General features: G+C 40.9%; 1 protein-coding gene across 1 annotated transcript; it reads right to left on the bottom strand.

The window, feature by feature from the left end:
• Positions 1 to 359: 359 nt before the first annotated feature.
• LOC308074144 (uncharacterized protein) lies at positions 360 to 10,278 on the bottom strand (the record flags this gene model as incomplete). The annotated part of the gene is made up of 9 exons (XM_080413476.1): positions 360 to 365; positions 506 to 699; positions 1,703 to 1,893; positions 2,268 to 2,383; positions 2,539 to 2,643; positions 6,875 to 6,976; positions 7,148 to 7,463; positions 8,936 to 9,120; positions 10,180 to 10,278. The coding sequence occupies 9 exons, from the start codon at positions 10,276 to 10,278 to the stop codon at positions 360 to 362; spliced, it is 1,314 nt and encodes a 437-aa protein (XP_080269602.1).
• Positions 10,279 to 24,655: the final 14,377 nt, after the last annotated feature.

Below are 24,655 nucleotides of genomic sequence, written 5' to 3'. Positions count from 1 at the left end.
GTTAGCAGCATGTTTGTTTTACAAAATAAAGTCTAATTAACCCATTAAATAACAGGAAAGCATCAGTGTCATTTTAGATTTTTGCATTGGTTAAAAATCTAATCTTGGAAATTCACAACTCTGTAAGTCTTGTTCTTCATACTAGCTCTGACAGACCCCATAAGCTGGCCTTGAGAAACTGTACATGCCAGGATATGGCCTGACAAGTAGTGATTTTCACCTCTGCGAACACACTTCATCTTTAAAATAGCGCATCATATTAGAAAAATAAATAATTTCTCGTTCACACACACGGAAAATGGCAGATCTACAAGCTCACAGTGTGTCACTTCGTGCCGTGCTGAGAGCTTGTACATCTGCTATTTCTGAACATTTTGGAAAACGGGGTCACACGCTTCGCAGAGAGCACACTGCCAAACTTGCTTGATGTCAGCCGACCCTTTCTGAGAGCATGCCAGAGGTCGTTGTCTTTCTGCCCTACTGTCGCTGTCTGGATGGCCATTACCTGCTCCATTGACAGATGCATTGCTGCAAGGATGTCATCACTGCCCAGGTGTTTGTGGGTGGCTATGATGCACTTGGTGGTGAGGTCCAGCAGAGGTTCCTGCACGGTTTCAGGCTCTGGCGTGAGCGCCCAGGAAATCCCTGCGAACCGGCCATTGAATTGACTGAGCAGCCACTTGAGGTCATCCAGGGTTGCTACAGGAGTCAGAGGCGTGTACTACTTCTTCTCTGAAAAAAGTTCCTCCACTGCCTTGAATTTGTTGGCAAATTTTAAAGTGTGAGAACTATTTATTTAGATGCATTTGTAGAATCTACCTCAGGTCTAAATGGGTTTTAAACAACTAAAAAAATAAAAACAAGTGTGCTCCCATTGGGGGGGGGGGGGAAGCTGTGCTCACTCACTCTGTGCCCCTTAGTCCCATTCAGTAGAGATGATTATAGTCAACAGAAAAAAAAGTTTAAATAGAATTAATTATGCAATCACATGTTGAAGATCAAATAAAAAACAAGTAACAAACACCTGCATGTTAACCCATTAAGAACTTTTTTCGTAATTTCAAATTATTCAACATTTGTCAAACACTTTCAAGTATCACTTTCAATTTGGCAGTGTGCCGTCTGCGAAGCATGTCACCCCGTTTTCCCAAATATAAAAAATAGCAGATGTACAAGCTTGCAGCACGGCACGAATGTGAGCTTGTACTGTACATGTGCTATTTTTGAATAGCCAGCACAAAAATCTAAAATGACAGATGCTTTCCCGGTTGTTAACCTTTAAAGGGTTAAACAAGGGCCACCAAACATAGAATATAATCAAATCAAATAAACTCTGTTGCACTGTGGAGGGCTCTGCAAACTCACATTTACTCGCCCAAATTAACGGCAACTTCTTTGATCAAGGGATTTTGGAGATTCACCAAAGCACAACAGAGTTGCACTACCGCATCAGCGTGGCTTCGCAAGGTGTGAGGAATGTTATGCAAGATTCTAAATTCTTTCAAACGAGCATTTGCCCTTTCAACATGGATCCTGCACCTTGCGATGTCTTTAGTAAGTTTAATCTCACTCTTTGTCATCTTGCCATGATTCAAAAATGGTGGGATATTCACACTGACTCCTTCTGGCACAATATCTCGGATTAGAAACCCTTTATCTGCTAGTATAAGATCGCCTGACTTGAAGACATTCAGGATCCCACTGTTGGCCACGATGGCCTTGTCAGAGACTGACCCAGGATACAATTTGCTGCAGTATGTTATCACAGCATTCGGTGCCACACCTAGCAGGATTTTAAATGAATGCATCCCTCTGTATGAGGAGTAGGTGTGCTTCTTGAGGGCCATGGAGCCTGGAGAGGCTATTTCAACATCTGTGCAATCGATGACCATTCTGCAGTTGGGATACATCTTGAATGACGCGGGTAAACTTGTAAGATTCTTCTCACGACTTGGCACATTGGTCATGATGTCAGTGAACCACAACTTGTGTAGAACATAGATGAATGTAAGTACCACATTTCTCACAGAAGTGGAGCTACACTGGAAGAGCTGAGCAAGATGCAAGTTGGTGTAGTTTTGACCGAGCTTCATGAGAGTCATTAATATCTGGTCTTCAAATGACAGGCATGTGACCTTCCAGCCAAATGATAAACAATGGACTCTTTAAATCTCTTTGTGTAGCCAACGAACAAGTTGAACATGCTTCTGTCTGGGAGGCCAGTTTCCATTCTAAGGACTTTTTCCTTAAGGGTTGATGCAGAGTACGTGAAACGTTCACGTTTTGGATCATAGTCACCATGCAAACCTTCTTCTACAGGCAGTCTCTCTTCCACAGGTTGACTGCCCTCCATGGCCAGACTCTTTTCCACGGGTGGACTGCCCTAAGAGAGAAGATAATATAAGATCTTTATTCAGTTAAAGACAGCACAGAAGTTAAAAACAGGTAACAGGGGAAAAACGTACTGTAGATAAATGTACAACTTTATGGAAAGACATCAGTCAAAAAGAGAATGTACAAATAAGATGTGCAACATACAATATACGGGTGCTGCTCCACGTCCAGGCTCTTTTCCATGGGTGGACTGCCCTCCAAGGACGGATGCTGCTCCATGGCCAGACTCTCTTCCACAGGTGGACAGCCCTAAGAGAGAAGATAATATAACATCTTTATTGAACCCGCTGGGGAAATTCAGTCAAAGACAGCACAGCAGTTAAAAACAGGTAACAGGGGAAAAACATATAGTAGGGGAGTTTCGAGGCTCCGTGAGCACCCCAAAAACACATCTCTTAAACCTGTTTTTTTAGGACCCTAAAAGGTGTCTAGTTATGATTTCTGCTTGTTGCCCATGTCAACTAATGTCCCATGGGGTTTATTTTTAACCCTTTCTGACACCTACCCCCAAACCAAACCATAACATGGAGATAACATAGAATACCATAACTCTTGAAGTAAACAACATACAGCAACAAATGAACACATTTTCTATATCATTTTGACCCAAGGAATTCATTAAAGTAGTTTTTATTAAGATTCAAACACATATTGACTCTATTTCAGGGCAGAAACAGCCAAAAACTAGCAGAGAATGTTGAAATCATAATGATCACGTCTATATTTCTCTTTGTACTAAACGTTTACAGTGTATTCTTTTTTACCATATGTTTTTTAGGACCTTTATGGTGTCTAGTTAAGATTCATTCTTGTTGCCCAGGTCAAATAATGTCCCATGGGGTTTATTTTAACCCTTTCTGACACCTATTCCCAATCAAACCATAAAATGGAGATAACAGAAAATACCATAACTCTTGAAGTAAACAACCTACAGAGACAAATTAATACATTTTCTATATCATTTGGACCCAAGGAATTCATTGAAGTGGTTAATATTAAGATTCAAGCACATTTTGACTCCATTTCAGGACAGAAACAGCAAAAAAAATGCAGAATATTTTTTAAATCACATTTATATTTCTCTTTGTAGGGCGCGCTCCCACCAAGAGTTGGCTGGCCGCTGTTAAACGCAGGTTGTGCGCGGCCACAGTTTTTTGCAGCCAGCGGATTCTAAAAAACGGGAGTGTCGCGCCTGTCACTCACTTTCAGGAGCCTCCCCGTAGCCCGCACCGCCTGTGCCTGCTGCCTTGAGCACCATGTTGCTTCCTGAGTCTTGAGACGGTCCGCCTTCGACTCACCCGATTGGACAGAGGGAGAAAATCAGCGCCTGCCTCCAGCAGTTTTATGCTTAGTCGCGGAGAGCAGATAAACGCAAGGTCTGCGCGACTAGCGGAAAAATCTGCTCTTGCGTGAATCAACGCATTTGCATTGACAATGCATTGGCAGATTCTGCAAACAGCGGCCAGCCAACTCTTGGTGGGAGCGTGCCCGTACTACATTTTTAAGGTGTATTCTTTTCTACCATATGTCTTTTAGGACCCTAAAAGGTGTCTAGTTAAGTTTTAATCTTGTTGCCCTGGTCAAATAAGGTCCCATGGGGTTTATTTTAACCCTTTGTTGCACCTATTCCCAACCCATACAATGGAGACAATAGAAAATACCCTAACTCTTGTACAGAGACAAATTAACAAATTTCTACATATAATTTTGACCCAAGGAATTCATTAAAGTGGTTATTATTAAGATTCAAGCAGGTCTTGACTCTATTTCAGGACAGAAACTGCAAAAAACTAACAGAAAATGTTCAAATCACATCTATATTAATCCTTGTATTAAATACTTAAGGTGTATTCTACTTTACCCCATGTTTTTAGGACCCTTATGGTGTCTAGTTAAGATTTCTTCTTGTTGCCCAGGTCAACTAATGTCCCATGGGGTTCATTTGGTGACCATTTTAAATCGATGTCCACAGGAGTGGCGTTTTCATATCTGAACCAGACAACGTACAAAGACAAATAAACCCACTTTTTCATAGAATGTTTACACCAGGAATCTAATGGAAAGGTCACTGACATGGTACAACCATTCTTTATTGGTGAAAAACACACAAATATCAAATTCTGACTTATATTAAAACACAATTTCACTGATCAGTATCATCCATCTCATCATCAAACTCCACCTCATCCTCTTCCCTCTTATCATCATCATCACTGATGACACCAGCAGTCAACAGGTCAATGAGAGATAGGGGCAGAATTGGCCCACAAGACCAGACAGGCTCCAAAATCCCTCCTTCTGTCTTCTGCCACCCCTGACCATCATCATAGGATTTAGGCCTCCAAAAGATTGGCTCAGCTGCTCGCTTGTAACAGGTCACTCTATAGTTCACCCACTGGATGTGGGGGATGAGTGTGTCCTGGCATGGGGGCAAGCGAGCTGGTCCACGCCTCAGCCTCTACTGCGCCTTGATGGAATCAAGACCACTCTTGATTCCATCAAGGGCGCAGTAGAGGCTGAGGCGTGGACTTTCGGAGAAATTCATAGTGCAAGGTCCAGCCACCAGGAAACCCCAGTTCTTTCTGGGCAATGCGGAAAATAAGCGACAGCTCTGCCAGTTGATGCTCAAGGTCTGGGGGAGTAAGGAGGCAGCATCCCGGCTGGCAAAATGTGAAACAGCTGCTCTCATCGTGGAAGGAACAGCTCATAAACTTGTGGCATTAGATTGAGAAGTGAGTTGATTGATCAATACCTATATAACTTTGGTGAGTTCTTCTGTTAGCAGATTTGCCAAGAATGATTGTTGATGTTGATGACGACATCAACCTGCTCATCTACCTTGACACTGGCACAGGCAGGCACCGTCAGCTGGTAAATGTCACGGAGCTAGCAACCTCTCTTGGGCAGCCATACTGAAGCACCCTGCTTGGGTACCATGTATTCAGTGATCAGGGCTGTACTAGTTCCTTCAAGGGCAAGGCGGCACCACTCAAAAAAAGTTATATTATGCCTAAATATAAGCCAGAATTTGATATTTGTGTGTTTTTCACCAATAAAGAATGGTACCATATCAGTGACCTTTCCATTAGATTCCTGGTGTAAACATTCTATGAAAAAGTGGGTTTATTTGTCTTTGTACGTTGTCTGGTTCAGATATGAAAACGCCACTCCTGTGGACATCGATTTAAAATGGTCACCAAATGAACCCCATGGGACATTAGTTGACCTGGGCAACAAGAAGAAATCTTAACTAGACACCATAAGGGTCCTAAAAACATGGGGTAAAGTAGAATACACCTTAAGTATTTAATACAAGGATTAATATAGATGTGATTTGAACATTTTCTGTTATTTTTTTACAGTTTCTGTCCTGAAATAGAGTCGAGACCTGCTTGAATCTTAATAATAACCACTTTAATGAATTCCTTGGGTCAAAATTATATATAGAAATGTGTTAATTTGTCTCTGTATGTTTACTTCAAGAGTTAGGGTATTTTCTATTGTCTCCATTGTATGGTTCGGGTTGGGAATAGGTGCAACAAAGGGTTAAAATAAACCCCATGGGACCTTATTTGACCAGGGCAACAAGATTAAAACTTAACTAGACACCTTTAGGGTCCTAAAAGACATATGGTAGAAAAGAATACACCTTAAAAATGTAGTACAAAGAGAAATATAAATGTGATTTAAAAAAATTCTGCTATTTTTTTGCTGTTTCTGTCCTGAAATAGTCAAAATGTGCTTGAATCTTAATATTAACCACTTCAATGAATTCCTTGGGTCCAAATGATATAGAAAATGTATTAATTTGTCTCTGTAGGTTGTTTACTTCAAGAGTTATGGTATTTTCTGTTATCTCCATTTTATGGTTTGATTGGGAATAGGTGTCAGAAAGGGTTAAAATAAACCCCATGGGACATTATTTGACCTGGGCAACAAGAATGAATCTTAACTAGACACCATAAAGGTCCTAAAAAACATATGGTAAAAAATAATACACGGTAAACGTTTAATACAAAGAGAAATATAGACGTGATCATTATGATTTCAACATTTTCTGCTAGTTTTTGGCTGTTTCTGCCCTGAAATAGAGTCAATGTGTGTTTGAATCTTAATAAAAAACACTTTAATGAATTCCTTGGGTCAAAATGATGTAGAAAAATGTGTTCATTTGTTGCTGTATGTTGTTTACTTCAAGAGTTATGGTATTCTCTGTTATCTCCATGTTATGGTTTGGGTTGGGGGTAGGTGTCAGAAAGGGTTAAAAATAAACCCCATGGGACATTAGTTGACATGGGCAACAAGCAGAAATCATAACTAGACACCTTTAGGGTCCTAAAAAAAACAGGTTTAAGAGATGTGTTTTTGGGGTGCTCATGGAGCCTCGAAACTCCCCTACTAATACTGTAGATACATTTACAACGTTATGGAAAGACATCACAGTCAAAAAGAAAATGTACAAATAAGATGTGCAACATACAATATACGGGTGCTGCTCCACGTCCTGGCTCTTTTCCACGGGTGGACTGCCCTCCAAGGGCGGATGCTGCTCCACCATACTCTGTTCCACGGGTGGACTGCCCTAAGAGAGAAGATAAGATCTTTACTGAAAGGAAATTCAGTCACCAAAGACAGCACAGCAGTTAAAAATAGATTACAGGGCAAGGGGGAAAAACGTACTGTAGATACATTTACAACACTATGGAAAGACATCAGTCAAAAAAATAATGTACAAATAAGATGTGCAACATACAATATACGGGTGCTGCTCCACGTCCACGGCCAGGCTCCCTTCCACAGGCAGTCTTTTCACACGCCCAGGCAGTCTTTTCACACGCCCAGGCAGTCTTTTCACACGCCCAGGCAGTCTTTTCACACGCGCAGGGAACCACACAGGCAGTCTTTTCACACGCCCAGGGAACCACACAGGCAGTCTTTTCACACGCGCAGGGAACCACACAGGCAGTCTTTTCACACGCCCAGGGAACCACGTTGGACCATTCTTAATTCCCTGTGTAAAGTGGCAGCTGCACACCCTTGCATACAGATTGGGAGCCTTGTCTGCACGCCTGAAATAAAATAAATACAATCTTAGTTATCTTACAGGGTGTAGGCATGATAATAAAAATAAAAAGTGATCATATATACAGTAATATAATATATCAAATAACCAATCTAGCTACCAAGTTAATAAATACTGATAAAAATAAGACTTAGAATTTTGAGAGCTGTTAGAGCTGTAAGGCAAAGCAGGGGAAATGTATTTTGTATAACACATAACAAGGCAATTAAAATTACTTTACATAAAACAAGCATTAAGATATAAAGATAGCACAATACATGTTATTTGAAATGTATACTGAATGAGCTGTAGATATTTAAATATGTTAGTAGTATCTATTGCGGCTGATAGCAACTCCCAATAATAAATTGATCAGCCGGCAGGCTAAGCATGGGAGATAAAAACTGTATGACATGCATATAAAAAGACTCGCGTCCAAACAATAGCTCAAGTTTTAAATGTTTTACTTTCAGTGTCACCAATTATTACAATTTACAAGTTCAATAAATATGCAATAAATATGTGCCAAGAAATAAGTTAAACAGTGAGCATTACAAAATGCGGTCAGCAAAGATAGTGTAGCTCTCCCAGCTCACCCTACCTCTATGGTCAAACCAGACATAAAGGTGAGCAGGTGAGTGCCATTATTTATAACCGCTGGAGGCCACCCACACTATCAATCTCCAATAATCCAATCTAGTGCACAATACAAATATAAACCCTAATTTGGCTCCTACAGTATCCTTATGTGGGTGAAGTTATAGGAATAAATTGAATGAATATGTAATTGGCTAAATTAAAACCTTCATGCAGTGTTCAGGTCAAATCTGACTGATTTTCAACTTTCCTGAATCATAAATAGTGTGTTTTTCATCTGATTGCCTCAAGACCTCATGATTTCCTCCTCACTAGGCATGTGAACATATACAAATGCTGATCACCATTTTCACTGAATTTTAAGTTGTTTATTCAACTTTGTTACACCCTAGTGTTCTTGGTCAAAAATTTAATGGAAATGAATGGCCCGGAAAAGACTATATCATGTTCATCCAGGACACACACACACACACACACACACACACACACACACACACACACACACGTGCATGTTGATCTGTATACATATTATGGTCTCCACTTTTAATTTGTATTCACAATCATACTTTTCTGTTCTTTGAATAGAATCACTCGCGAGACTCATGTTGACCCAGACCCAGTGACCACTGGTTGGAAGAAATTATTATTTTACGAGTTGTGTTACTTTAAGAGCAGTTAACACTGAAATAAGTGACTGTAACAGTTGCCCGTTTACATGGGACGTTACACTCACAATAAAGTTACTAGTAACCTATCTAGCTGCTGATCCTATGCAGCTGTGATAGTTCACACAATATTAACATAATGTTAATACATAATAATACATAATACATAACGTAAATGTAAGTAACTAGATCACAAAGTGACATCGTATGAACCTACCGTATAAGTTTCCTCTTGTTTACTCGCCGTCTTGTTGTTCTTTGGGAATCTGTGGAAACGGCAACTATGAACGACTGACCGGTGATTGCAGTCGGGAACAAAGCACTGCACCATTCTGAACTACGTTCCACGACAAAAAAAAACACTTTAAAACAACATAAAACACAGTACACACGGGAGGCAAACTAGAGCGTAAACGATAAATAGAAAAACAATGCACTTTGCAATGGTTTATGGGATACGTAGTTCCCTCATTCCAGGAAGTAAATGTAATTCGCAAGGATTTATGGGAGTGTAGTTTCCGCATTTTTGACACAAAATATGTACACAGTGTTGTACCCTGCCCTTTTTTTCTGCTTTATAATTATTCGTTTCACGCAAAAAATATTGTTTATTGTCATGAGTATCAGGCGTCAGGGATGGCTTTGTACCAGGCTTAAAAGTCTTTAAATAAATACTTTCTGAAACGTCTATGGATTAAATGGGTGGTAAAAACACTTCCGGCACCTGCGTCGTTTTAAAAGGGGGCGGGAACTGCGATGCTCTATACTCTGGAATAATCTCCCGTTTCACATTAAGATAAGTCCCACTATTGAGATTTTTAAATTAAAACTGAAGACCCACTTTTTTACTCTTGCTTTTAATGTAGATTGAGGTTCTCTGTCTGCTGTTTCTTTGTCCCTGCCGTGTTTTTATTTGTTTTGTTCTGTTTTGTTATTGTCTCTACTGCACTTTGTCTCTTTATGCCTTTTACTCTGCTTTGTAAATAGACTAAGGTCTATCCGTTCTTTGTTTGGAAAGCACTTTGGGTCAGCTGATGTTGTTTTTAAATGTGCTATACAAATAAACTTGACTTGACTTGACTTTGACACTAAGGGGGAGCCCGGATCGAATTACCTCCGTTCTACCTTCTGAGCCACTGCCGCCCTCAAGTGAACAAATATTCAATGTGTGTAATGTGTTTTAAAAAGTTGATAAACTGCAGCATCTAGAATAATTGTTGCTGAATGATGTTTGTACTGAGATTTGTGCATTATAGATACATTCAGATTCAGAAGTACCAACATGAGTGTATCATACATTTGATGTAGATTTTAACCTACCATATCTGTTCAACATGTTCATGGTAGTATTGTTATCATGTTTACATGATTTGTTTTCAATGAAAGACCAACAGTACTTACTGTCTGGTGGAAAGTCTTTACTTCTGGACTTCCTCAGTGGCAGTATTGGCGTTGTCAGACTTTCTGTTTCATATAATGACCTCCATTTCCTGCCACCATCTCCTCTATCTTCAACAACAGCTCTGTGTGATTGTTGGATCTCTGAGTTGGGGCGGCCATAGCTGAGTGGTTAGTGAGCCCGCCTAGGGAGCCAGAGGCCCTGGTTGCCCCAGGTACGATTCCAGGCCACGCCAGCATATGTGTCGATGAAATGAAATTTGTCCCTGAGCAAGACTCTAAACCCCTAATTGCTCACAGGCCCTCATTGGAAACAAGCCCGCAAGGACTTTCATGAACGTCCTGTTAAAAGGAATTATCCTTATCCTATAACTCTCGGTTAGACACCGTTGTACTGGAGAAGCATAACTCTCGGTTAGACACCGTTGTACTGAAGATGTATAACTCTCGGTTAGACACCGTTGTGTGGAGAAGTATAACTCTCGGTTAGACACCGTTGTACTGGAGAAGCATAACTCTCGGTTAGACACCGTTGTACTGGAGAAGTATAACTCTCGGTTAGACACGGTTGTGTGGAGAAGTATAACTCTCGGTTAGACACCGTTGTACTGGAGAAGCATAACTCTCGGTTAGACACCGTTGTACTGAAGAAGTATAACTCTCGGTTAGACACCTTTGTGCACTATACTGGAGAAGTGTAACTCTTGTACTGTCTAACCGAGAGTTATACTTCTCCACACAACGGTGTCTAACCGAGAGTTATGCTTCTTCAGTACAACGGCCATACTTATTAGTATAACTCGAACGCGCACTGCTCGGTATGGGTTAAATACATTAATATACAACAAAAAAAGGATTCCACTCCATTGATAAATGAGGGCCACTATGTGGTTGCTTAGGGCCACATATCCTCAATATTATTAGTTTTTTACCTAAATAATGTTGTTTATATTTTTTTATTATATTGTGTATCGCTATCTCAAGACTAGCATTATTGATTTAATATGGAATGAAATGACAATATTTCATAACCTGTAAGAAGGACTTTATAATCAACATGAATGACTACATGCTAGTTACCCTGAACTCCCTTCTCATAAAGTTCTATGACAAACGTATTAAACAGGATCTTCTGCTATGCAAACTTATATGCAAACAGTTTGCATATAAGTTTGCATATAGGGCCAGGCACTGTGTACAAGCCACTACTGCCACCTTTTATTCAAACACCAGGGGTGAAAGAAGTACTCTTTGTTACTTAAGTAAAAGTAACAATACCACAATGTACTGTAGATCACTTTACAATTTTACTTGAGTAAAAGTACAAAGGTAGTGGCATCAAAACGTATTTAATACCAAACATAAAAGTTCTCATACACACATTTTGAAGATATTTCAAAATTCTTCAGAAAATAGCAACACATTGTGAGCTTGTAGATCGGCTATTTTCAAATAGCTGCAGTAGAGCATATGGGTTTTGTAATATTTATCAAAATCTGCAAAGTAACTAGTAACTAAAGCTGTCAAAAAAGTATAAAGTACAATATTTGCCTCTGAGATGTAGTGGAGTAGAAGTGTAAATGATTGAAAAATTGAAATACTCAAGTAAGTACAGTAATTAGTTACTTCCCACCACTGTCAAACACTCATGTTAAGCTGTCTGTCTGTCTGTCTGTCTGTCTGTCTGTCTGTCTGTCTGTTCATGTGTGTTGTTTACATTCAGTACATTTGTTTGAAGCCATGCACTGACGCACATGTTATTTCCAGTGCGTATGGCATCAAAAGCAACTGAAAAATATTTGGGCCCTTGTAATGTATTTTACAAAGATGAGTTTGCACATGATGTGTTTTAGGGCCACAAACAAAATCATGTTTAGTGTCACCAAAATCCTGCTGTCACTATGTGTCTGCAGCACGGTCAGGATCCATCTGAGGATCTTTACTTAGCCTAGAAGACTCTGTTGCTACTGTTTTTGCCAGATGAAGTTCACATTAAAAGTCCCTTGGCTTTTGAACTTCCTTTGGCAGACAATAGTAGTGTGAAAAAGGCTACGTGTCTCCTTTGCTGTGACATCATAACCCCCTAAAAGATTGCTTGTGTTATCAGCACTATGTGAGGGAGAGAAAGCATGTCTGAATCAGACAGACTTTAGCCTTCATCAATCTAGCAGGCAAAAAGGAATGCTGGGTTTGTGTTATATTTTGTAGTATTCTTATTTGAAACAAAGTCACTTCAAATATGTGTTTTGCTATTAACACTGGCTACTGACAGTACAATGTTTATCACACACTAGTTTGTGTGATTTGTATAAACACGCATTAGGTCAGTGAGGCAATCTCTATGACACATACTGTATGTAGTAGAAGCTATGGACTTGTGTTCAGGCGACTGGATACAGTATAGTGTCAGTAATCATCAGCCTCGCTGTATTTTTATGCTTTCCTGTTTTGGTAGACGGGGACGTATTTGGGGCATGACCTTGTGAGAGCTTCCAGCCAATAACAGCGCAAGAGTGTGTTCAAAGGGACTCTATTATAAACTTGCGTGTGAATGTTTGTTAATGGAAATGCAAGCAAGCACCAGGGTGCCCCTCCCCCCGAGGGGGAGTGGGGTCAAGTTTGAATCCTCGTTTACTAACAGAAAACCAGAGACGTTGCATTGTAGTGGCTCACCACGGTATGGCTCAGTAACTGACGACAAGTGGTAACTTGTCTACATGCTGTGGCACACAGGACTTGATACAGCACCTGTCCATAATAGGAAACAGAGATGAGATTTTGATTAGAACACCAGTCAGGTGTGGTGGGAGCATCCAGGTAATACAGATGACACAACCTGGCACAAAAAAAGTAGTGGTAAGTCAAAATAAGTTAGACAACATGAATGCAATCCACTTGAGTTGAATGTTGTCGCTGTCGGGTGGAAACCTTGTATGTCCAAAACCGTTGCGTTTTAGGAACTGGAAAAAATAACCCTTGTTCCAATGGATCCAATGTAGTTATTATTTAGTCCCAACAAGCCCTAAAAAGCTTTAAATAAAACCCGCTGACAGACTTAACCACTTTCTTTTATAATAGCAAAAATAGCCGACCTACAAGCTCACAACGCATCACAATGTAACACGTTATGAGCTTGTAGATTGGCTATGTTTGCTTCTTTCACGCATCACTTTTGTACGACGAAATAGGGCATTCGATTTACCCCCAAAAAACGTTGAAATATGCTGCCAGACAGCAGCGATATACATTCATATTATAGCTTTATGAGCCAGGCTTTCAACAGAGTCTGGCCAAAGCCTTTTACTGTACATGTCAGGGCAGGTATAAACAAAGGTGGCAACCTTTTTATTTTCTCAACCTGTGTGCGGTGCTCCTAATGTGGTGAGGGTTTTGAAAGACACATTGTGCAACATTGTGTAATTCATACACAGTTTTACAGTTTTCAAAAACAGTTTTCAGCTGGACAGTTCTCAAAAATAATCATCCCTCCAAAATGCATACAGTATGTATGTTATATGAGCGTCAATGCGGGGCTTTAAACAAACTGCAATACTTATGATTAGTTACTCATTGCTGAATCACTGAGAATGAGATCTTCAAATTGCAGACAACTTCAATAACCATGGAAAGTTTGAATGGGAACATGTAACTATCAAAAATGTGGTAAAGTGTTGAATATGGTTCTACCTATGGAATAATGGTTCTATTTCCTCTGCAGACTGTTAGACAGTAGCTGCTGTGATGAAGATGTTGGTGTCCTTGTGGCTCAATGACTTTGGGTCCTATGCTGGTGGAGGTTGATCCTGACAGGTTTAACTACACCGGATTGGTCACATGAGAGTAAACTAGTCTAATTATGCTGATTTCGGCATCCACATCTCAGACCTCATGTGATCAGTGTGTGACATTAATATGACCCGATCAGAGCCCTGTTGACTTCCATCATTAAATTAATGTTAAATATTTAAAAAACTATACATAATTATATACACTAGTTCATACCCGTGGGGGGATATGCACACATGATCTGCCAACCCGGGAGCCATTCATCCCATAGCTCGTGGGGCCATCCCACTACGTTGGTCGAAGCACGTTCTGTGTGTGCAACAGTGTAACGCAGTGGGGCTGTACATTCGACGCATGCGCAGTTTGATCATTCGTCCCATAGCTCCCGGGGCCATCCCACTGCTGGGCAGCCGTAACCATGGCGAATTTGTTTGACACAAAAACGCTAATAAACAGCTGAGATTTGGTGAAAGCGAAAAACAGGCTTTGCAGTTCCGTGCAGATGGTATAATGGTCAATGGCTGTGTGCAAATTCTGATCAATTGCTCTCCAGCCACTGAGGAGAACCGGGCAGACAGTTTTGGCCTCACCACCGTCGACCGACCACAGAGGTTTCTCAAATTATAGGAGGATAGACAGAAAGCCCAGATTTTGGATTATACGTCATGTTTTTTATACAGGCTTGCGGGCTCTGCAGAGGACCGTGATATTGAGGACAGGAGATGTTTTAGCAGCTAAACTAGTTTTTTGTTTGGCAAACAGTTCTGTGTTCTATTACTGTACACTGAATGCTATGTTGATGATAACGTCTTGGAGCATTACCGTGGTTACTTGAGTTATGACAATGAACTTTGAGAGTCAAAACACATACTTAGATGACAGTGATGATGATAGATAGAGATGATGATAGATAGATGACAATGCAGTTTGATGCTGTATCCTTATCCTGACGAGTCACTTATTATTCAGGAGAGACGGTCAGAGAATCTCTGGTGCTTTGATTGTTGACTTGTGTCATTCTTTTCCCCTTTTTAAAATACAAGACAGCCCAGTAACACCTAATTACTGCGTACGCAGCCAGTCAACAGAGAGGGGGGGTGGAGAGAGAGGCAGAATAGGTAATGACATAGTAGCCAGTGTTTCTCAGTAGATACTGGCCAGTTCTACGCTTTCCTATTTCCTCTTCTAATGATGGATCTCTGGAAACAACAAAACAATGGAGCTTACACATAAACACATTTCACCCACTGGTTTGCATCTGTAAACCTGTGATGTGACAATAAAGTTGTCTTTATTGTCTGATTTTGTCTAATTGTTTGGCGGGCACTGCCCACACAGTTAGCTGTGTTGCTCATTCCACGAATGCACCATCCTTACCAGTTATACCTCGTTGTCAAGGTGACTAATTTGGCCTTCCCACGATATAAAATACAATACTGTTTGGTTTTATTGAAGGGGAGAAATAATTTACCTAAATAAAGTTTCATGAGTTTATAGACAATGAAGGAACAATTCTTACTTCTGCTTTCTACTTACCCTTTCCCACTCTCTTCTTGTCTCTCACCTGCACACACACACACACACACACACACACACACACACACACACACACACACACACACACACACACACACACACACACAGTACATTTTAATGAAGATGTCTAAAAAGACATATAAAAGACATAATTTGATCATTCTACTATATAATGTACAGTAACAGTCATACAGTTTTATTGTACAATGTAACACAATAAAATGTGTGTTTGTTCTGCTGATAGTGTCCTTTATTGTCACTGGTTCAGTCTGTCCGTTGTCCTCACCTGCACACATTGACTCTATGTTCTGGTAGTTGAACTGTGGCCACACAGCGTCATGATACTTGATAATTAAAGTATTTACGTCAGAGCTGTTAAACACATCATTTGGGTCATGATTCAACTTCATGGGAGCCAACACAGCTGGCTCTGTGCACGCTCATGCACATAGCCATAGGCTCCGTGCACGTGTTAACCCCCCCTTCTGGAAATCTCATTTGCATTTGATTTCAGGATCACTGGATCATTCTACCAGTTCATTTATTGGATTACCACCAGGTGATGTCTTCTCTCTTTGTCAGTTAGACAGACAGGCAGACAGACAGACAGACAGACAGACAGACAGAGCTCACGGGAGGTCAAAATATGATCTCTCTCTCTCTCTCTCTCTCTCTCTCTCTCTCTCTCTCTCTCTCTCTCTCTCTCTCTCTCTCTCTCTCTCTCTCTCTCTCTCTCTCTCTCTCTCTCTCTCTCACAGCTGTGTGTGTGTGTGTGTTCTGACTTTATTATTATTATTTTTTAACTTTTTACCTGTAATGACATGCCCAAAATAGATTAATACATTTATTGATTATCAATATTTTTTGGGGTAATAGATTAAATCAAAACTGCTGCACCCCCTAGTCAAAAATAAAATCATATTTGAGTGGTTGCGTTTGTGGTCCTGTTTGTGGTGCGATTCCAATTTGGCCTTGATTGGCTGTTGTCTCCATGATACAGTGTTTTTATGTAAGAAACACAGTCATTGTCAAATGAGTTGCAAGGCTATTTTTGCCTAATTTGTTTTGAAATATGTTTTGGCAACAAACAGTGACATTTGTAGCGTTTGTGGCGCCCCCATATATGTTTGGAAGGGAAATCACTTTTGACTCTGCCTTGTTTAGAGGCCCTTCGATGTGTGATTAAAATGTGGTCCAGATTGGGGGCGCTGCATTCACGATTTGTAATTTATACATTTTTGCAAAAGAGGGAACAATACAGGATTATGAACTAGATGAAAAGGAGATCTTTGACCCTAAAAAATATTCCCCCCTTTTTTACATTATACAGAGTGTGCTACATCTACTGCTGCTATTCTTTCACATTCTTTTCTATGATGTTGTGACTTGTGTAGGCATGATCAGTTGTTCTCTATGTGGGTAAGAATCCAGTTTGACAACTCTCTCTCTCTCTCTCTCTCTCTCTCTCTCTCTCTCTCTCTCTCTCTCTCTCTTTCTCTCCCCCCCCAGGCAATAAAGCCCTTTTATCAAGTACATCTTTTATCTGATGCCCACTTGCATTTCCATTGACCAACATTCACACGGGAGTTTGAAATAGAATCCCTGTGAACACAGTTGTTGGCTGGAAGCTCAAAAGGTGTTTCTACAGGTAAACGCCACCAAAGGAAACAAATTAGACCCTGGCAACTACCGCCCTATTTCTATTCTTAGCTCCATCTCGAAAGTCATGGAAAAAATAGTCTATGAACAGGTCGATAAGTATCTTGCCGAGAAAAATCTAATCTACAAATTCCAATCTGGTTTCAGAACAAACCACTCCACTGACACATGCCTTCTCTATTTGAACGACTCTATCAAACAAGATGTCGACAAGGGCAAATATTGCGGCATGGTCATGCTGGACCTCCAGAAGGCCTTTGACACCGTTAATCACCCAATTATGATCAATAAGCTCAAAGCAATAGGTTTTGATGATACGTCAGTGAACTGGATGAGATCCTACCTGGAAGGGAGGGAGCAAGTGGTGGAAGTAAACGGCACCCAGTCCCCCCCCCCTCCCTATGACTTGTGGTGTCCCACAAGGAAGTGTACTAGGACCTTTACTGTTCCTGATATATGTGAATGACACGTCTTCAGCCTGCGACTGCAAACTGTTCCTGTTCGTAGATGACTCAGCCCTGCTAGTCTCGGACAGGGACAGGTTGAGAAAACTCTCAGCTCCGAACTCAACAAGATCTGCATCTGGCTCTCTGACAACAAACTTTCATTACACCTGGGTAAAACTGAATCCATCCTCTTTGGGTCCAGTCCTAACCTTAGCAAGGCAGAGAGTTTCACGATCAAAGTGGGTAATGATGTCATCAAAAGAAAGGATTAAATTACCTACCTGGGCTCCATCTTGGAGGCAAACCTCTCTGGTAACAAAAACGCCAAAAAAGTGATCAAAAATGTCAACCAAACAACACGCTATTTGTGGAGGATTGATCGTCTAGTCAGTAAGAATACTCTGAAGATTCTTGCAGGGGCCCTCATTCAAGGTCATTATGATTATGCATGCACTTCATGGTATCACAACACCTCCAAGGCCTTAAAAACAAGGCTCCAAACATCCCAAAACAAACTTGTAAGGCTACTTCTTGGCCTCAATCACAAAACCCATCTAACCCCTGCTCATTGTCTCCGCCAGGCCGAAAGGCATGGCGAGAGTATGTTTTCGCCCCTATCCGTCCGTCCGTGTGTCCGTGTGTGTGTCCGTGTGTCCGTCCGTCATTCTGTCATTTTGTGTACAGCTAATCTCCGGCACCGTTGACCCGGTCGCTGCGAAACTGTGCACACCCACTCCCTGGATGCCAATTCAGAACCTCTGCCCCACATTTTTCACATGGGCCTGTCATAGCGCCACCTGGAGGCCGATGTGTGCAAAACACATTTTTTCCCATTACTCCTACAGCTTTTAATTAAACGTCATGCAAATCGGTACACAGTATCTCTATAGTCATGTGATCAACCCGGATCTGTTCAATTTCCCATATTCCATCCTCATTGGCTAAGGTTGGCTTCCAAAGTTTGCAGGATTGGTTAGTTTTGAACAAACTGCCTCAAATCATGAACGCAGCTTGCCATTTCCATAAAATTGCACACACACATTCCCACTAGGCCGAGGAAGAAATGCCACTTAAAACTTTTCAAATCAGCCTCATGGTGGCGCTATAACGGGCCAATTTGCATTTTTAACTATAACTGCACCGATCTGCGTGAAACTTTGCACGCATACTCCCTAGAGGCCAAGGAAAAACATCTGCACTGCATTTTTCACATCTGCTTTTTACAGCGCCACCAGGAGGCCGACTTATGTCAATAACATTTTTGGATATTAATCCTTCAGATTTTATCCAAACATCACGCAAATCGGTACACAGTATCTCTATAGTCATGTGATCAAGACGCATCTGTCCGATATTTCATATTCCATCCTGATTGGCTAAGGTTGGCTTCCAAAATTTGCAGGATTGGTCAGTTTTGAACAAAATGTCTCAAATCATGAAAGCAGCTTGCGATTTCCGTGAAAATTTGCACGCACATTCCCACTAGGCCGCGGAAGAAATGCCACCCTTTTCACATTGGCCTATTATAGCGCCACCAGGAGGCCACAATAACTTACCTGACCTGCTCCGAGGAGCACTTTTTCTAGTTTTGTGTATATATTTATTTTTACCCCCGTTTTGTTTTTCTTTATGTTCAGTCCTGTCTGTTCATGTTGTGTCATGAGAAAGAAAACATTGATAAAAATATATCATATATATTTCTGTACCACTCAACTCATGTCTCACCAATGAAAATACAATGATAATAATTGGGCATCGTCTAAGACGTTATTAGCCAATAAGGTTCCAGAGATGTCTAGTTTTATAGAAGATGCCAAGTGTGCAAATAACTCCTGTTTATTCTCTGTTCTTACTAGAGGAAGTAACATACAACATACTCCAGATTAAACCTACTTCCTGCTACCAGTCATACTCAACAGGATGTGGTTTCTCTCATGAGACAAACCACATCCTGTTGAGTATGACTGGTAGCAGATGCTGCAGTTCTGCACATTATGACACTTCATTAATCAGATCTAATGTACTCTAATGTTATCTCTTGCACTTTACTGTGATGATGATGATGATGATGATGATGATGAAACAAGCACTTTATGCCGGAACTTTATAATTCCTTTTTTATCTCTTGTGATGATGATGATGATGATGATGATGAAACAAGCACTTTATGCCGGCACTTTATAATTCATTTTTTATCTCTTGCACTAGATGCGCCCAGACCTATGTTTTTATGCTATGGTGTTTCATGTCTGCTGTTGTAAACCCAATTGCCCTTCTGGGACATTAATAAACTTGAACCTTGAACCTTGATCAACTAGTTAAAGTAATCAATATGACATTTTAATTAACATGAACCAGTGAATATTTTGACAGTGAAGATATCCAGAGCCCTTGCAAGCGATCCTCAAAGATACAGTAAATGCTGTTATGCCCTTTATCCCCCTTTTGGCTAACTGGTAGTTGTTATGTCTGAATGGTACATTGCAGTCCCCTCTGGTAGTTGTTATGTCTGAATGGTACTGTATATTGCAGTCCCCTCTGGTAGTTGTTATGTCTGAATGGTACTGTATATTGCAGTCCCCTCTGGTAGTTGCCCTTGTTGTTCTGTCAACACTTTCCCTTCGCTCTATGAACTGTTTTAGTGGTGGAGGGGCGAGCCCATTTAAAACCTTAAAAATGAGACAAGCATCTGACAAATGTTTAAAGCTATCAAAATTAAATAAATTGTACTTTTGAACTATATGGCAATGGTGGTAACGGTTGGGCTTTTGGTCAAGTGTTTTAATGTCTGTAAAATGATTCTATGGGTTTGAGAGTGGTTAGATTTGTCTGTGACCAGGTTGTGAAGCAGTATGTGATGTGTGAGAAGATCATAGGATGCATGAAGAGTTTAGCTGCGTCTGTTGTTAGATCTGGTCATATGTGCCTGAAATTAGACAGATTGAATTTCATTGTGTTGGCAACATTTTTAACATGATTCTTTTTAAGTCAAGTTTGAGTCTAGTGTGATTCCAAGATATAAAAATTCTAATACTATCTTTTTTTTTTACAAAATTTTTATCCCACGATTTTGTAACCCTATTTTTTACACCCAGTGCCAATTGTCTATGTAATCCTGGGCACTACCTTCCCTCTGCCAACTAGGGAGGCCAGGGCCGAGCTCATGCCTCCTTCAATGCATGAGAGCCAACTGACCTTCTTGTCACCTGACAGGGGAGTTTTTCCCTGGTTGGACGTAGCGCGTGGAAGGAACACGTTATTCCAACCAGTTCCCTTCCCCTCCATCAGGCGCCCCGGCTGGCCAGGGGGAGGCAGTATAGTGACCAGGATTACTACATGTTTTTGTGAGGGTACCTACCCTAGGAGACACGGGGAGAACATGCAAACTCCACACAGAAAGGCCCTTTCGCCAACCCCACCTTGGGTATGGGCACTGATGACGCGGAGGAGAGAACACGCCCCCAGCGCCCACAGCGTCCCCTGCGGGAATTGAACCCAGGACCTTCTAGCTGTGAGGCGACAGCACTACCGACTGTGCCACAGTGCCCCCATTCTGATACTATCTTAATACTGTTTCTCTGACATAGATGTCAGGATGGACAGTGTCTGTGGAGTTGCGTGAGAAAAACATACAAACAGTTTTGTTTGTATTCAGGTGTAAACATCAGTTCCTCAATCAGATACATGGACCATGGCTGCAGTTAATTTGTCTGCTGCTAGTTGTTTGTTTTAAGCATGTATATAAAGAACTGTGTCATCAATATGCATTTGTGTGGACACAGTTGGACAGACAGAAGGCAGATCATTTATATATAAACTAAAGAAAATACGGCCTAAATAAGAAAGTGTTCTTAACTCGTCTATAAAAATAAAATCAGGTGGATAAAAAAAAAAAAAAAGGTTTACAAAGCAAATAACGTGCATGCATGGATACGTACTGGAAGCTGACCAGTACAACCACAGTCTGATACTGTTGTACTGGGAGCTGACCGGTACAACCACAGTCTAATACTGTTGTACTGGGAGCTGACCAGTACAACCACAGTCTGATACTGTTGTACTGGGAGCTGACCAGTACAACCACAGTCTGATACTGTTGTACTGGGAGCTGACCAGTACAACCACAGTCTGTGTTGGCCACTGAGCAGCTCCACTGGAGCAGTCCGGGGGTTCAGTGCCTTGCTCAAGGGTGCTTCAGCGGTGTTGGGGGAGGGGTGAGTGGTGGACACACAGTAAGTAGATTACAAATATAGCACTTAATAAATAGACAAACAAAATGAATTCATACTTAAACAGGCAGTATGAACGTTGCTCAGTGATTCTGGTGTAACTCGGAACTTGAACCGGACCCAAGACTCCTTTTGAAGCTACTGTCTCTTGGAGACTGTCTCCATAACACATACACATCTGACATCAACAATATAAATGGCTTAAACGGCACATGCTCATGAATCTAATAGTATTAGTGATTCACCAATCACCAGGCCAAAGTAACCATGTCAATACATCAGCATCACTGAGGATGTTTAACTTTTATTTGTTTTATATGATGTGTACCTTTATTGTTACGATTAATGTCGTTAGTATTATTGCCATCACCTGGGCCATGGCGATCGTGTCATTTTCCCGACTGTCTGTTCAACAACACAGCTACAGCCTTGCAGTTTCAGTGCAGATGTCAGCTTGGGGAAATTGGTGAAAAATGCCACTTGCTGTTGCAGGTCACCCAGCACCATTGCGTTATTGGAGTATTCCTATTCTTGCTATTAATGTTGCAAAGTATTGTGAGTGTGCGGGCGATTTAACATCTACAGCTATGATACTGTACTGTATGTCAGTGGTTCTCAACCTGTGGGTCCATGTGATTTTGGGGGGGTCCGCCGATGACAGTGAAGTAACAATTTAAGGACTTTTAAGACCTTTTTAATACTGTACCTGAAAAAGACCATTACTGCTTCAAAAGTAATCAACAAACTATACTATCAGAACTGGTCAAACATTGGCCAAATAATATAAGAAAGGCAAACATTGTGAAAATAGCAGATCTACAAGAAAACATACAAAAACAAACAACAAAATAGTCATCCAAGATACACACAATGTACAACCAATACACATAACCAAAAACCTTCCGCTAGGCTAATAAACCTCCGGACAGGTGCAGTTGTTTGTGAATAAAACTAAGGTGATTCTTTTGAAGCTTCTCAAGGGAATTAGAGCAGCCAGTTTGAGTTTAGTCTGGAGATCATTCCACAACCAAGGGCCTAAGAAAGAAAGAAAGAAAGAAAGACATTTTTTACCTCCCTCAGATGAAAATGAAGGTACTTCACAGCGTAACCAAGCATTTGATCTGAGATTTAAGCCATTTCTAACCAATTTGAATTTGGAGGTAATGTAGTAGGGGAGCTCACCAAGAATAGCTTTATAAATGAAATTATACCAATGTTGCAACCTGCGCGTAGTCAAAGAGGACCAATCAACTGCAGCATACAACGTGCATGGTGAGTTCTAAAAGGAGAATTCGTTATGAATCTCAGTGCAGCATGATACAGGGGATCCAGCTTGGTCAATGTGGAGGCACAAGCAAACCTATAAATATTGTCCCCATAATCCAGCTGGGACAAAAACAGACCAGTGACCAATTTTTTGCGAGCAGTGCAGGCAAAACAAGCCTTCAGTCTGTAGAAAAAACTTAGAGTAAATTTCAGCTTCTTACTCAAGGCATCAATATGGAATTTAAAATGTAGATGTTTGTCCAACCAGAACCCAAGGTATTTATAGCGATCGACCCACTCAATTGGGGTGCTATCTAAAGTGGGGATCCTTAAGAGGATTGGACAAACTCGTGGAGTGAACATCATTGCCTTAGTTTTGTTACCATTTAACATCAATTTGCTTTTTTTCAATTCCTGCTACAATGAAATGAAATCAAAAGACACATTTGTTACAGCCATGTCTAGCGTGGGCGTGCAGGAGTACAGAACCGTGTCATCCGCGTACATATGGTACCTAGAGTACTTTGACTGACTGCAGATGTTATTCACATATAAAAGAAAAAGTAAAGGACCTAATATAGAACCCTGGGGGACTCCCTTCTCCATGGCTACTTGATCGGACACTATGTCACCCAGTTTCACACATTGTGTGCGGCCGATCAAATAGCTGGTGAACCAGCTAATCACATTTGGGCCCATGCCTATATTGGAAAGAATCTTTAACAGTATCGGGAGATCAACAGTGTCAAAAGCCTTGGATAAATCAATAAACAGGGCAGCGCATACATGTGACTTTTCCCAGGCAGCCTTAATGTCATCCAAGACAGTAAGGCAAGCTGTGACAGTACTGTGTTTGGATCTGAACCCAGATTGCATGGTAATTAAGATTTGATGTCGATCAAGAAATTGGTTTACTTGGGCTGATACCTGGGCTTCTAGGATCTTTGCTAAGGCAGAAAGATTAGATATTGGCCTATAGTTATTTACATCCATAGGATCACCAGCCTTAAGGAGGGGAGAAACATAAGCTTGCTTCCACACCGAAGGAATGTTCTGAGAAGTTAGCGACAGATTGAAAATATCAGTTATAGGTTGTGCTATAACTGACGCAGCTAATCTCAGCAGATAAGGATCAAGACCATCTGGGCCAGGGGACTTTTTTGGGTCCAGAGAGGACAACGAACTGAGAACATCAGAGGCCAGGATAGAGAAGAAGTCAAAATTTAAACGAGCGTTTACATCGCCATTTGCTGGTAAGAATGCCACCTCCTGAGACCCTTGTTGAGAGGAGGAGGCATTTTGTGCATCAAAAATATGCCCAGCCCTTTTGAAATGGTCATTAAAAACATTTGACATACATTTTTGTCACTAATGAAAGAATCCCCAACTCGCAACTTTGGCGGGGGACCAGCAGCTCCCCTCTGCTGGAGGGATTTAACTGCTTTCCATAAATGTGCATGATTGCTGGATGTATCGGAAGTTAAAGATAAATAATACTGTGACTTCAGCTTTCTGAGGAGAGCAGTACATTTATTTCTGAGGATATGAAAGAGAAGGCAATCATTTGGGGACTGTGTCCTTCTGGCAAGTGCCCATTTCCTATTTCTATCATGGATC

Source organism: Gymnoscopelus braueri (genome assembly GCF_963280865.1).
Source record: "Gymnoscopelus braueri genome assembly, chromosome: 19".
In the NCBI taxonomy this organism is placed as follows: Eukaryota; Metazoa; Chordata; class Actinopteri; order Myctophiformes; family Myctophidae; genus Gymnoscopelus; species Gymnoscopelus braueri.
Note: the sequence above shows the minus strand (reverse complement) of the source record. Positions and strands in the feature narration are given on the sequence as shown.